Source organism: Archocentrus centrarchus, unplaced genomic scaffold, assembly GCF_007364275.1.
Source record: "Archocentrus centrarchus isolate MPI-CPG fArcCen1 unplaced genomic scaffold, fArcCen1 scaffold_26_ctg1, whole genome shotgun sequence".
Taxonomy (NCBI): Eukaryota; Metazoa; Chordata; class Actinopteri; order Cichliformes; family Cichlidae; genus Archocentrus; species Archocentrus centrarchus.
Window position 1 is genome coordinate 7,481,005 of NW_022060256.1, and position 15,847 is coordinate 7,496,851.

Consider the following 15,847-nt stretch of genomic DNA (forward strand, 5'->3'; position numbering starts at 1 on the left):
TGGACTGACTCCAAACCTTTTCCCCGAAGCTGGAGGACCAGCAGGGGCAATAATGTGCCTGCCTCAGTCAACCACACTGCAGGGGACAGAAGTATGTGGACAGCTGACATATGTGACTCGGTGTTCATTAATGGGCTGCTCTAAAAGCCTCCACGCGTGTGGTTTCAGCCTTTCCGGTAGATGTTTGTCCCGCTGATATGACAGAACAGATAAACGGGTAAAATACCGCTGAAACAAGAACTGCTTGTTTCCACAGAGGAGGATGATCCCCTCATTCATCAGTCCAGTATCTGTTTTTGTCCGTTTTTAGTCTGCAGCAGTTCGCAGTTCTGCCGGTATTTATTTATCTGTAACACCCGAAACCCGAACGGGCACCGGTTCAGCACACAGGGCTGACAGGTCTCTGTGCCCACGCGCATGGAGAGCAGACTCCATGCGCGTGGCTGTTCTTGGGTCCTGGTTTGAGTAATTGTTACCCTTCAGTCGGCCTCCGTGTGATGAGTCACCTGATCAGAGTCTCTCTCCTCCTCAGACATTTCATTAAGCTGCCACTTAGACTCGGCATCAGTTAGTGCAGCTCCATTAGTGCCGATCTCCGCTGACTGACGGCGGAGTGAGTGACGGACGCGGGTTAACATTATCACGGCTCTCAGCAGGGTAACGAGCTCCTGAAGGGAACATTCATCTGGTTCTCAACAGAGAAACCCACCTGAACAGGGACGGATACTAAATGTGCTTTCATTTCACTCACAGAGCTCAAATTAGACTGTTCTAGATTAACTACAGTCTGCATGTTCGTGGAGCTTCCAGAAGGTCTGACTGAAGGAACCGTTAATGTTCCCTGACGGAGGTCAGCGCCGTGAACACAAAACCTCACAGCCTGAGCAACTGAGCTGCAAACATTATGAAGAGAACAGCTCCAGAATATTTAGCTGCATAACCTCCTGCTGCAAACACATTTAAAACTATTGAAATAAATCATCTCAAGTGACGCTTACCTAATTTGCATAATTGTTCTTGTTAATCAAAATATGAAGAATCATCAGCTCTAAAAAAAAAAAAGGGGGGGGGGGGGGGGGGGGGGGGGCACAGCCTCAAAACATTCAAGTCAAATTTTTCGAAAAACATGTTTAAACTTCTTCGTCTCCAGTCAGAACAAAGAGGAGCCAGACCGACCTCCGAGAGTACAGATATTAAAACAGGAAACTAAATGCAGTGAATTGCTTATCACTTACTGTCATTAGAAATAACAGAGAGACTGGGAGTGCTGCAGGGGTGTGAGGCTGGACCACATTAGAAAGTCTGCAAAACGATCAGTGTGAAATTTTAATTCAACACTTTTTAAATCTGGAAGAACATGGATAGATCTGCAGGTGTGTCAGGACATTTTAGCACGCTTGAAATGATTTCCAAATTTCTGCACTGCGGGTTTGTTTTTATAGCGCAAACATTTATGAAATTTGTTGGACACAAAATTTGAGACAAAGGATCAAAAACAGGCATAAAAGTGCAAAATGACGCGCAGATGGCAGAAAGAGTGAAAAATGAAGCCAGACAGACTGAATTGGAGCTCCAGAGAGACAAAAACCGAGACTAAAGACTAAAAACTGTGAAATCTGCGAAGTTTCCACAGACTCGGTGAGAAACCGTGAGTCTGTGATCAGTTTGCGTCTCTTTTCAGGCTGCGGCTTCAGTGAAATGCGGAGGATTTCATGAATTCGTGCTCTGGTCAGCTGATTTAGACTCCTGAATCTGTTTGCGGGAAAAACTGAAGCTGAGACTTTGTTCTGTGAACTCTGAACTCAAACCGGCTTTTCTGCGCCTGCTGCTGGCTGACAGCACGAGGATGATGATGGTGATGAAGAGCTGTGTGAAAATAAAGCTGAAGCGCTGAATGAGGAGGAGAGGAGGGAGCGTTTGATTTGGATTCTCGCAGCTGACGGTGTTGTGCTGATGATTATTAAAGAGCTTTTTAAAAGGAGGATTATTAGCGGCGCACATGCTCCGTCTGTCCGCCGCATGAATACTAATGAGCCCGGAGCGCCGCTTAATCACGTTAGCGGAACAATATTAGTGCGCCATTTGGGCCCATTCCCACCACCTCCTCCTCACCTCTCCTTTCACCTCCTCTCCATCCTGCGCCGCTCCCTCTCTGCCGCCTCCTCTCCTTCATCCTCCTCTTGTCTTTACGCGTGCCAGTCACCTGCCGCTCCCTCCGCCTCCTGACTTCCCGTCGTCTTTTCGGGGCTAAAGTGGATTCTTATTGGCCGTAAAGAGCGAGCATAAAGGCGGAGAGGACACCGGGACACACTCACTGGGAGCTTTTTGTTGGAAAAAGCTCATTAAAGCGTGTCCTCCTTCAATAAAGACGCGCCTCTCCATTAAGAAACTCCCGCTCGGCTTCGCGTGCGTGGCGGCCGCAGCCAAACTCTCCTGAAAGAGAAAGAAAGGCAGAAAAAGAAAAGAAATCCAGCCTTCATTGAGTCAAATCAATTGAAAAAACATTTGCAAATCTGCCATTATTCCCGGATTTTCTCTCCTTTCTTTCCCTTCAGCCACTCGGGACAAAAGCGCGCAGCCTCCCGTGTTTGACACGGATCCGTTACGCACGGAGCTCCGGGGAGCGCAGCAGGAGAAAGCCGGGGCTGAAGCCGTCGGAGGAGACCGGAGAGCTGGCTGGATAAGTTACCGAGGCCCCTGGAGCTTCGGAAGCCGGAGAAAGTGCGCAAAAGTCGGCGGAAGATTCGAGTTTCATTTCTTACGAAAATGTGGATTTTAGATTTTATTGAATTAGCATGAATATTTTACAACACAAATATTCACATCAGTCCGTTAAATCTAAAAATACCAAAAACATTTACATGAAAATAAATACATCCGGTTAAACGTGGGTCCAAAAACACCAGCAGGTCTCTGAATCATTTCCTAAATCCAACACGAAGCTCTGAACATGAAGGTTTCACTTTTCTTCTCTCAGAAACTCAAAACGTCAAAATTCATTCATTTGACCTCAAACCTGTAAATATTTGCAGTTTTTATTTATGATTAAATACAAAATATTCAAAACTTCTCACCATTTATCATTTGATTTGGTGTGTGTGTGTGCGCGCGCGCGTGTGTGTGTGGACAATAAATGTTTAAAATCTCATAAATACAGATCAGAGTGAGAGCGAATCCGCACCTTCCTGCTGCAGGAGGAGGAGGAGGAGGTGATGCAGGGATGAAGAAAGCAGCTGTTGTTGGTAATCTGTCCTCTAATCTGTTTTCCTGCGCTGTCACTCACACTCCTCCTCTTCCTCCTCCTCGGATCGCATTCCTCCGCTTCACATTTAACCTTCTGAGAGAACCTGTAAAATAAACCCGCGCGGCCTCCACCGTCCCCGCTCTAAAAATCACCTTTGTGCTTGATTTTAGATTAATTTCATTTTTTGCCACAACTGAAAAAAAGGAGGTGATGATTATTTTAAAAACACAACTTTTAACGTACTTCTGGAAATGTGTACACATTGATAACTGCATGGGTTGCGAAATGAAACCTGCAGTCAGTGTTTGTCTCGCAGTTCTCGGCGGTCAGTCTGTGATTCACAGTTTGGCAGTTTGTGGATGAAATGCTAAAATAATTTTTCTCACATCAGATTGTCGCAAACTCCAACCCGCTGATTTATGAAATTGGTGCTAAATGTTAAGTTTTTTCCTCCTGATCATTTGCTTCTTTCTGCCTGTCAACGATCAGGTGTTTGATCTGCAAACGGGTTTTTCTGTGCTAATCCAGCTTTTATTAACCAGAACCTTCCACTTAATATTATATGAAACAAATGTTAAAGAAAAGCTGCCGGGATGACCATATCACCCCCACCCCCGACACACACACACACACACACACACACACACACACACAAAATAAAATAAAAATGCAAAGATATTTGTATGCCCACAAATGTCTGGGTGTTTGTTTAAAAAATAAAATCATATCTGGAAATGTTTTCAGAACTTGAAGTTTGCAGAAGCCTCTTCCGGCCTTTAACCTGCAGGCTCTGCACAGCGTGCCTGCTCCTGCTGTCTCAGGTCCGTGCACGCTGGATGGTGGATGCAAGACTCCGGCATCCACCATAGGCACCGTTTAACGTGTAGAAGAAGCGATGATTTCACTCCACAGCTGCAATCTGCCCGAATCCCTGTGAAACACCGGAGAGGTTCTCTGCACATTTGTGCCCTTTAAGGCCGAACACCTGTTCAGTGTGTTTGTGTGCTGTGGGGTTGATCCCAGTGTCGACTCAGCTCAGCTCCTCGGCGGGGATGCTGTGGGGATTTTTTTTTTTTTTTTTTTTGGGGGGGGGGGTGTTCTGGACTTGTTCTCTGTTGTTGTTTGTCATTAAGTCCTGAATGTGTGTTGGTGTCACGAGCCAAGCTGTAAATGGAGCCAATAACAGCGCGTGCAGACTCCCTCCTCCTTCTGTAAATGGTGGAGGAGGTGATCGCAGCTCGGTATATAGACCCCCACCTCCCCCACCACCACACACACACACACATACACACACACACACACACGCCTTGTGCACACTTCCTCTGAGCACTTTCTTCCATTCTCCGGATTTTAACTTCATTTCTTGTTTGCACATTCAAACAGAAGCAGCTCCTCTCAGCTCCTCTCTGCTCCTCTCTGCTCTTCTCAGCTCCTCTCAGCTCCTCTCTGCTCCTCTCTGCTCTTCTCAGCTCCTCTCAGCTCCTCTCTGCTCCTCATGTTTGGGGACATTTTTAAAGAACAGCTGGATTTTTAGCCACACTTTCTGGATCTTGTTGTAAAGTTTGTTCAGCGGGAGGATTTTTTAATCTTTCCCGCGGTCCCCTGACACTGACCCGGCTCCCCCGCCATGGGCTCCGTGCTGCCCGGCTCCTCTCTGGGCCTGAAGCCGGGCTTCAAGCCGCAGCAGCCGCCGCTCTCCCTCGCAGACATCATCACCTCGGACATCCTGCACAGCTTCCTGTACGGCCGCTGGAGGCACGTGCTGGGCGAACAGCAGCACCACCACTCACACCAGCATCACCTGCAGCACGAGGATCGCACCGCCCCAAGCGCGAGCCCCAAGACCGCGTTCACCGCCGAGGTGCTCGCGCAGTCCTTCTCCGGAGGTGAGTGCGCGCAGAAGCTCACCTGAGAAACTCAGTTTCATTTCATATGCAGCAGCTTTCATTTTTCAGGCGGATGTTTCTTTTTATTTTTTTATTTTGGGTGATTTTAAGATAAACGTGTAATTTCAAACTTGCATATCGAAATCAAACATTAACATGCGCAGCAAAAATAAAAACTCACCTCATTTCATCCCGAAGCCACATTTTTAAAATCAGGTTTTCTACGCGCTTTGGTTCGATTTTATTTATTTTTTATTTATTGATTTAGATTCAATTAGGTTTTAATTAATTTCATTATGATTAATATAATTACATAAACGTAGCCTGTGATTTAATTTTGGCCCCTGAAACGAAAAGTTTTAATAAAAAATAAATATGAGATGAATTTAATGTTTAAATTTATCAGTAAAATAATCAATTTTACTGATTAAATATTAATTTAAAGTATTGCTCATCGTTTCTTAATTACCGGTTATCCTCGGATCAAAGTGCAAAGCCAGAATAGATATTTGAATTAACAGTAACAACCACTTGCTGATAAAACGGTTCATTCCCAAAGATTCCCGGACGCTGCTGATCGATAATCGATCACTCGAGCCGCGGCCCGTTTCGCTCTCGTACGCGCACTCATTTCACTTTAATTTTAACGTCGTTTTATTGTGAAATTCGTTCCCGTTTTCGGTAAAATTCGTTGGGAATCATTTTATAGGAGTGTTCGGAGTTGAGATCTGCTCCCGTCTCTGCTTTATTTCCGCCGCAGGAATTTCAAATCCCGGTTTTCCTCTCGTGTGAACGGAACCGGTCGCTTCACGTTCCTCTTCACGGACTTTACCAAGTTTTTTTCATTACTACTTTCCAGCTGGGATAATCTGGCAGCGCTTTTATCGCCGCTGAAATCTCTTTTCTGATTAATGTCACAAACGTTTCACGCTCGGGCTGAAGCGTGAAACACGCTGCGACAGAAAGGAGCGCCGAGCCTCTCTGACTGAAGTTCGCACTTTCATTTTCATTCCTTTTATTGCGCTTTTCTGTCTTTAATCCGCCCCCGCGCTCTTTCTTTTTCTGTCTTGTAAAATCTGCACTCTGGATTTTCCTAAAAGCGGTCATGAATTTAGATTTCGTCTCTGTGGCTCTCCGGGCAGCAGGGGGGGAGCCGAGGGAGAAAAAAGCATTTAACCCTTTTTCAGTGTGCATGATCTGTTTCATGCTGTTTGCACTGCTTATTCATCCTCTCAGGGTGTCTTTCACACAGAAAACCCGCAGAAAAGTACGCGCTGAGCATTTATGACGCAGTTTAAAATGTGCAAAAACTTCAGCGGAGTATATATGTGTATATATATAAATAATTTTTCCAGACGTGGGAAGGGCGTGTTAAACATGTTCACATCTGCGTGTTGTGTTTGTGTTTAGAGGTGCAGAAGCTGTCCAGTCTGGTTTTACCCAGTGAGGTGATCATCGCTCAGAGTTCAGTCCCAGGTAAATCCCACCTGTAAATCTGGACCTGGATTCTCTTTGTGTTTTTTGATGCTTTCATTGGTTTTTGTCTCTGTAAGGAGAAGATCCTCAAGCTGATCACTGTTTTCTCCTCACTGTGTTTCTGTTTCCTGTTGTCCCAGGAGAGGGTCTGGGTATTTTCTCTAAAACCTGGATCAAAGCAGGGACAGAGATGGGTCCTTTCACTGGACGCCTCGTCTCACCTGAACACATCGACCTGTACAAGAACAACAACCTTATGTGGGAGGTGAGGCGATGCCACTGTGACCTTCACAGACTCACTTCTCTTTTCCAGCTCTGTTGTTTCCTTTTCTTGGATTTTACCAGAGCAGCTTTGCATGATTCACAGTGCCAAATAATCCTTCTATATCTTCTACTGGGCCTGCCTTCATCTGTGTGAGGTCATTAAAAACCCACTTAATTATGATTGGTGAGCTGAACTGTCTGTATAACCAGCTGACATCACAGTTCAGTCACAGTTGACCTCATTATTTTAAATTCTGACATCATACATGACCTCGTTACCCTGACACCCTGCCTGAGCTCCGAGTTGTTTAGGTTGTTCTCATCAGAGAGAGGGTTTAGGGTCAGTGCTGCTCCCATTTGGAGTTACCCACGGTTCGATTCTAGCTAGTTCACACCTAACAAGCTAATTGCTACATAGGCAGTAAATACAGGGCCAGTATTGCTGATACTGATACCGATACCAATACTTTTTAATCATTATGAAGAATTTTCATGACGTTTAAGTGTTTTGTGAGGTTTTTTCTTTTCCTTTGGATCATTAATTAGTTAAAAAACCAGGATAGAATTGGGCAAAGTTTTTGTTCTGAAACATTAGAACAGTAACAAAATAATTTTCCTCATACACTTTCCTCATACATACACAAAATGATCACTCAAGAACAAATAAAAAAAAAAAGTATAATACAAAAATGTATTATCACTCCAAAATTATCACTCCAACATTATAAACATTTACGCTTCTGGCCCCACCCCTACTTCCAGCACGCATTCGATGTCAAAAATATAAGACAATTTGGCCCTTTAAGTTACTTTTTTGACATTTCACTAACTCATCTTAATTACAGGGGAAAGCGAAATGTCAAAAAAGTAATTTGGCCAAATTGTGTTATATTTTTGACATCAAATTGTGGGCTGGAAGTAGGGGGAGGGGCCGGAAGTGGCCCGTAAAATATGTTACGTGTCACTTGACAGTATAACATCAAAACAAAGCGGGGAGGGTAGGAGCAAAGTGTGCCTGCTCTGTGCTGTGACAGGAGGCACTTAGTCAGCTCGCATCTTTGATGAAACCGCAGCACTGCATACAGGAGAGTAACTGAAGCTGAAGTATCGATCTCATTAAACTGGTATTGATCAATATCAATACCAACGTTGGTATCGATATTATCAATATTTGGATCGATCCATCCACCACTACTTGCTACCAGAATATCTAAACTGACCAGTAAGCTGATTTTTAGCATGCTAACTAACTAACCTCACCTTAACTTCCTCACCTGCACTACTGCCATATTTCAACTGGTTACCATGTCAGAAAGTTACATTAGTTAGCTCTCAGTTGTTTCTGAGATTTTTGAAATAACCACAAACTAAACTAATGACTTTAGCTGGAAATGATGCTGATTTTCTTATTCCTGTCTTCTTCCTCAGGTGTTTAATGAGGACGGCACAGTCAGGTATTTTATCGATGCAAGTCAGGAGGACCAGCGTAGCTGGATGACGTACATCAAGTGTGCGAGGAACGAGCAGGAGCAGAACCTCGAGGTGGTCCAGATCGGCAGCAGCATATTCTACAAGGCGGTGGAGGTCAGTGAAACTCAGTCAGGTCTGAGCACATGTGTGCATGAGCTTCTCAGGTATCCATCACACTGGTTTCTAGCTGCAGGCTCTCCTGTAGATGAAGGCTGGTGTAGATCTGACTGCCCCACGCAGGTTGTCCTCAGGCAAACATACACCTGCATTACTGGTGAAAATTGTGGTGAAACACTGGTGGCATCATGTTGGTTTGGAGGCTGAAGTTCTGGATGGTTCAGGGATGTCTTTTCTTCCATGTGTCTGCTCAGAATTTTTTATTTTGTTTGATTTGAATTCACTTTTATCACATCATCTACTGGAGGATCTCAGCAGAGTAAAGGATGATTTACATGTTTTAGTGAGGAACTCTAAAATGATTCTGCACGCAGTGTTTCCTGTCAGTTTAAGTTTTGGAGATCAGTTAAAATGGTCTCTTAACCTTCATCTGTAATCTGGATTAAACTGAACTTTATTGAAACACAAACAAAAAGCGCAGACATATTTTTGTTATTTTCTTTCTAGAAAAACATGAGAAACATACTGCAGGCATCAATCAAATAATCATGAGAAAAAGCCTCTCAGGTTACCCAGAAACACTGGACAGAATCACGGAGCTGGCTGCTGACTCGTGGTCGCCTCTAATGTGATCTCAGTTTAAAATGAACATAAATAAATACTTGAATTTATTTTTAATTACAACAACAAAAATGTCTGCAGAAAAAAATAAAAATAAGAATGCAAAGGTCACTAAACCAACCACAGCAACTACAGCAACAACTGAAAATGGGAACTTCTGCCTCTAAACCAACGATAAAATCAACCAGGTCTCCAAGCAATACATCAATACCTCGAACTACAACAACTCCTGCAACTGAAAATGATAACAACAGCAACGGAGTTTTTTCTGAGGAGGAAGGTACTGGACTGACTGCAGGAGCGGTTACACCTTCAGCAACACCTGAAACCTGAGACAGCAACTTCTGCAAATTTAAAATAAAATCACTAAAACTACAACAACCAACTCAACCAACCAAACCAACCAGTGACACACCAACGTTTACCTGGACGTTTCCTGTTCACACCTGAGGGGTGCAGACTGGTGGACTCCTGGTGTTCATGAGGCTGGATTAGATTAGATTAGATTAGATTATATTAGATTAGATTAGATTAGATTAGATTAGAAAAAACTGTATTAATCTCTTTAGGAAGATTCTTTCAGGGAATCAAGAGACAGCGACCATAAATATCTTATAGTGTATCTAATAGTGTATCTTTACCTGAGGCTCACGCAAGTTTTCTCCTGTGGTTACCTTCACCTCTATATGAGTACTAACTTCATTAAAACGTCATCAGTTACCTGAGTTCATCCTCTGCTGCAGTCTGCACTAAACTGAGCTCAAGTGTGCGCACTCTGTTGGCGGGATGATGGAGAATTTTAAAGGTTTCATTTACTGCAGTAAAAGTACTGAAACCTCCCAGTAAAAATACTCTGTTACATCAAGTAAAAATGTACATGTCACCATGAAACCTTCCCAGCTGATAACCTACATCAAGGTAGTTAATTTCACTAAAAGTTATGTTAAAACATGCAAACATGAACTCAGGAACCATGCACTAACCTACACCAATGTCAAATGGAAAAGGTGAAAAATCCTTTATGTGTAGAAAGGACACGTGCTGGAGAAGCAAAATAGACCAAAATTAATTAATAACTTTGATCGTGAATTAATCTGAAGATTATCTTCCTGCTTTTCATTTTATCTTTTAATTTGCACATTAGAACAGTCATCACACAAACACGTGCTGTTTTCTGCAGAGCTGCAGATTAAAAACAGAAAATAAGTTCAGATATTACTGAATGAAAATGAAGAGAAAAAACATCTTGAATATGTTTTAATATCTATTTATGAATATTCTAGCAAATGTAATAAGAGGCACCACACATTCAGATATTTATCCAAAACTGCAGCTATTAAAAAAAAAATCAGATAAGCGTGAATGCTGTGGGGCTGAGAGCTCGCCCTTAACGCCACGCTGATCTAGTCTAGTCACAATGTAATGTAATAACATTGTAAGTAATTGTGTAATATTTGTTGTTGTAAACCTTTTGTAAAAAGACAAAACACACAGTAAATAAAGTTAAAGCTCAAGTTGACTCATGTACAGTAACAACATTATTGTTACACAAATTTCATACAGATATTTTTGGGGAGCAATAATCATGGATGTGATGACAGTGTGACTCTGACCATCATTAAAGAACATGTGCAAGAATGATGGAAATCATAAATGAAAAGATTCCTTAAAATTAAATTTCATGTCCGTGCTGTCGTCAGTTTTCTAAAAATGAATCCTGGAGGGGACGAAGGTCGGGCAGATTTTAGACCCTTTTTTTGTCCGTTATGTAGAAGAACCTGGCTGAGCTTTGATGTCCTGTGGAGTCGAGCTCGGGTTCACAGACTCATGGATGCTTGAATATTAGACATATGGACCTAAAATATGATCTGATTTGAACTCAGCTCTGAACATGTTTTAGTATTTATGACAATATTGATTTAAGGGAAAGAATCAAAGACAGGATAAAAACGTGTAAATCAAACAATAATACTGTGATGGCAATTAAATAAAGTTGGTACAGTAAAATAAGACGACAATAAATCAAAAGTTGATGACATTCAGATAATTATTGTTCTCCTTGCTATTTCTTTTCTCTCGTCAGACGATCCCTCCCGACCAGGAGCTGCTCGTCTGGTACGGAAACTCCCACAACACCTTCCTGGGAATCCCTGGAATTCCTGGAGGAGAGGAAGACCAGAACAAGAAGACCAAGAGCGGTAACAATTTATGATTATTGATCAGTGAATTCATCCAAAAACACAGATATTTCCTTGTAGACAATAAAAGCATAAAAATACTCTTTAGCAATTAACATTTTATTATTTGAAAAGTTTGCATTGCATTCATCTGAATCAGCAATAATCCATCAAATCTATTATTATTATTATTATCATTATTATTATTATTATTGTTACACTGTAACAGTACTGTAGTTTTCTAAACATGAAAATGTTATTTTTGGAATAATAATAGTTAATATTATATTGGCAATAGTTATTTCTATTGAGATAAGAATGTTAATGAAAAATATATCTAGAAATAAATAAATATATTAAATTGTTACAGAATAACTAATACTGAATAATAATTTAAAACATAAATGTAAATTTTTTCTTATGGCTTTTTAAAATATTACAAAAGTAAAGTATATAAAGTATATTTTCATACACATTTCAAGTGTTTATTATTAATATTATTCGTACAGTATATTAATATTGTACAATATTAATAATATTGTACAATATTAATATGTACTTTTCATATTATTTAATTTAATAATAATAATAATAGCCCTGCGACAGGCTGGAACCTGTACAGGGTGTATTCTGCCTCACCCTATGACAGCTGGGAAAGGCTCCAGCCCCCCCCCCCCCCCCCCCCCCCCCCCCCCCCGCAACCCTGAACAGGATAAGCAGAAGAGGATGGATAAATGGATAATAATAATCATAATAATAATAATAGCTCAACCATCTTTCCACACAACTCTGCACAGCTCTCTAGCACTGCCCCCCAGCAGGCTTCCTGAAGTTAGCCAGTCAGAAGAAAGTCAGGTTTTAGGGAGGTGGGGGTTTTAAAGCAACAGGAGCTAAAGCAGCTTGTTTCAGGCAGAAGTCCCAGCAAAGATCACATGTTCCTCAGGCCACAGGTGAGGTGGTCATCTCCACATTCAGCTTTTTTCTCTTCTGTGCAGATGATTTCCACACCTGTGAAGGTTCCACGTCCTCCTCGTCTTCCTCCTCTTCCACCAGTCTGGGGCGCATGCGGTGTGTTATCTGTCACCGTGGCTTCAACTCTCGCAGCAACCTGCGCTCCCACATGCGCATCCACACACTGGACAAGCCGTTCGTCTGCCGCTTCTGCAACCGCCGTTTCAGCCAATCATCCACGCTGAGGAACCACGTCCGGTTGCACACCGGAGAGCGTCCCTACAAGTGCCACGTCTGCCAGTCGGCGTACTCGCAGCTGGCCGGCCTGCGGGCGCACCAGAAGAGCGCCAGGCACCGTCCCACAGGGGATGCCGCGGCCCCAGGAGGTGGTGTGGTGGTGGTGGGAGGAGGTGGAGGGGGCGTGCACTCGGCGCGCTCACCTCCTCCTTCTCACCCACCACAGTTGACCGCCGTGCCCCACCCAGCATCCCTGGTTCACCACATACCCAACATGGTGCTGTGATGGGGCGATGGCGAGGGGGACACACAGACACACACAGACTACTACGGACACATTTCAGCCTGGAAACAGGACAGGAAGCTGCTCCCACACACAGGTGTTTAGTTACCCAGGTAAAAGAGTTGCAGCTGTTCATGTATCAACAACAAATTCCTGACAGGTGTTTGGAGGGCACCGTCTTCTGCCGCACAAACAGCTAAAATAAGAAAAGGCAAATCGCTCTTCTTTGAACTTGCCGCTGTGAAAAAAACAAAACAAAACAAAACAATTCCCCTCCAGGGCTGAAACATGAAGCTGCAGTTCCTCTGCTGTCCAGCAGAGGCGCCACAGTGAGTCAGTCCCCATAGACTCCCATATTAAAACTTTCCCGCAGAAATAAACATGTTTAAGGCCTGATACAGAAACTGCTTTGGTCCCTGTAGACAATTCCCTCCTTCATAACAGGATGTTTTATAGGCAAATTTAACCAAACTTAAACCACACCCGATTGTGATGATCTGAGTGATCTGAATGTGGCCCACAAACGGCTCACTACTGGAGGCTGAGTTGTGCTCAGAGTTGGGACCTGAAATGAGAGCAGTTTGTGGGAGGGTTTATTTGGCTCACGGCTGGGCATTGTTCAGCTGCCTGGGTAGAAAACTGCCAACTGTGGTTATTTCAATGAGCAGACACACCATGGAGAGGGGTCGTTACATGCATGCATACACGTATTAGCCGACAGGTGACACCCCTCACCCCACAGTTTCTTCTGAAAGTGTCTCTTCAAGAGGACGAGGAGAAGCTGAAACAAAGGATTGATGTTCGGGTTGCACGATGAGACGTGTTAGGTTGTGCATGTCTGTATGAGTCCTGTATCTACGAGCTTAAATGTGTTGTGCTTTGATCTGCATGCTCCAGCTTCTCTGTTAAAGGTTGTAAAGTGTGTGTTGAAAACAAGAAGGTGCTACAGTCTGAGCACTGAGACTTCTTCAGAGGAAAACACTGAGTTTCTGGTAGATTGTCCGCCTGGTCGGTTTGTCCATGTACAGTCAAGGCAAAAAGAAAGTACATCCTCTCTCAGTTCAAGGTTCAACATATCAGGACATAACTGGTCTTTAGCTGGTCTCAGAACTATTTAAATACACTCTCAGATGAACAACAAGCACAATTCATTACACCATGTCATTATTTAACAAACATTAAGTCAAAATGCAAATGCAGTGTGTGAAAAACTAAGTTCACCACTGGCATTAAGAGGGTTAGTGGCAGAAAGGTGCTGCTCATCAAATCCATTGACTAACTGATGAGCCAGCGTGAGCACCTAAATCTGACGTTTTTGGCAGTTTTCTGGTCTGGACATGATGCTGAGGAGGAAAAGACATCAGCAATGATCTTAAAGAAGCAGCTGTTGCTGAGAAAAGGTTATAAGGTCATTTCCAAACAGTCTGAGCTCCATCATTCTGCAGTGAGGAAGATTATTCAAAAATACAAAACAATCAGCTGCTAGCCTTCCCAGGAGAGGACATCCCAGCAGATTCACCCTGAGCTCAGACTGTGCAACAATCAGAGAAACTGCAACACACCCCAGAGCTCCATCTCAGACTCAGTTAGCATGTTAAAGGTTAAAGGTCAAGACAGCACAATTAGAAACAAGTATGGCTGGTTTGGAAGGGCTTATGAGAGAGCGTCCTCACACTAAAAGAACATGGCAGCACAGCTGAGGTTTGCAAATCTGCATCTGAACAAACCACAAGACCTTTGGAACTACAAGATGAGACCAAAGTGGAGATGTTTGTCCATGATGCACAGCAGCACAAACACCTCAGACCAGCTGTCAGCACAGTGGTGGAGGGCTGAGGATTTGTGACTCAGTGATTGCATGAGGATCCCTGCAGTCACTGAGTGGACCATGAACTCCTCTGTGTACCAAAGCATTCAGAGTCACATGTGAGTTTACTGGACTGAATACTGATTCAGTGCCGACGTGTTGGCTTGTAGCAGGTTGAGTTAAAGGTCAAATCCTAAATAATTCTTTGTGTCTGTATTCAGCTGTTACCAGAGCTGCTGTACTGTCTCTTTAGCCTTGTTGTGCAGCAGTAGTCTTAATGCTAGCACTTTAACTTACATTTTATGGATTTAAAAAACAAAATTTAATTCTGAAACACTGAACTTTGTTTTGCTTTTGGTATAAAAGTTTTGGAGTTATAATCTCTAAATGTTTTTACTCTAAATGATGGACACTACAGCCTAGCCTGCCATGGTGGTGACAGCTTCATGCAAACATGTTCATTAACCAGGAAATGATGGAAAAAGACTGACAGTAGAAAAAGAAAACAAAACACACTGTTAGCTGCATGTTAGCTAGAGTCATGTTAGCTTTACTGACCAATAAATCAGTTTGCTAAAAACTCATTAACTTCCTTTGAAGAAGTTCACCTTTGACTGAAACAGGCGGAGCCTGAAATTGAGCCTGTTTGACTCTTATTTTCATCATTAATGTTGGTGCTGGGTCGACTGAGGCCTAATCTGGATGACAGCATTTGGTAAAAAGTATTAGAAATCTAATTTTATCTCTACATGACTGAGGCCTGATTTGTATATAGATACGCTCGGAGTGATGAGAACTAATGACTGATGGAGCCTTTTCTCTTCGCACTGTTAAAGATAAACATGTGAATATAAACATGAGATGTGCTTTATGCCCAGAATATAATTCTATTGTCACTTTATCTCTGTATATGTACAAGGTCGTAAATGGCACACGTATATGAAGTATGTTGACTTCTATAAAGTACACTGTATTTGAGGCTATATACTCTTAATAAAGTATTACTGTATTTCACCCTTACCCTCTGCAGGTGCATCAGTTTGTTGTTTTACAACAGGATCTGTGGTGAGAGCAGGGAGCAGGTGGAGGAGAGCCTGGAGAGGTGGAGGTATGCTCTGGAGAGAAGAGGAATGAAATTCAGTAGAAGCACGACAGAATACATATGTGTGAATGAGAGAGAGGCGGGTGGAAAGGTGAAGCTGCAAGGAGCAGAGGGAGTGAAGGTAGAGGAGTTTAAATACCTGTGGTCAACCATCCAAAGTTGCTGCGAGGTAGCAGGAGAAGAGGAAAACCTCAGAGGCACCCAGGACCCAC

At 43.0% G+C, this 15,847-nt stretch overlaps 1 protein-coding gene across 1 annotated transcript; it reads left to right on the plus strand.

Moving 5' to 3' along the window:
• The first annotated feature begins 4,704 nt into the window (after positions 1–4,704).
• Positions 4,705–12,729, plus strand: LOC115776071 (PR domain zinc finger protein 12-like). Its single transcript, XM_030723687.1, has 6 exons — positions 4,705–5,130; positions 6,541–6,606; positions 6,747–6,871; positions 8,299–8,454; positions 11,162–11,276; positions 12,251–12,729. Exons 1-6 carry the CDS (start codon positions 4,872–4,874, stop codon positions 12,727–12,729), a joined length of 1,200 nt encoding a protein of 399 aa, XP_030579547.1. The 5' UTR covers positions 4,705–4,871.
• The last annotated feature ends 3,118 nt before the right edge of the window (positions 12,730–15,847 follow it).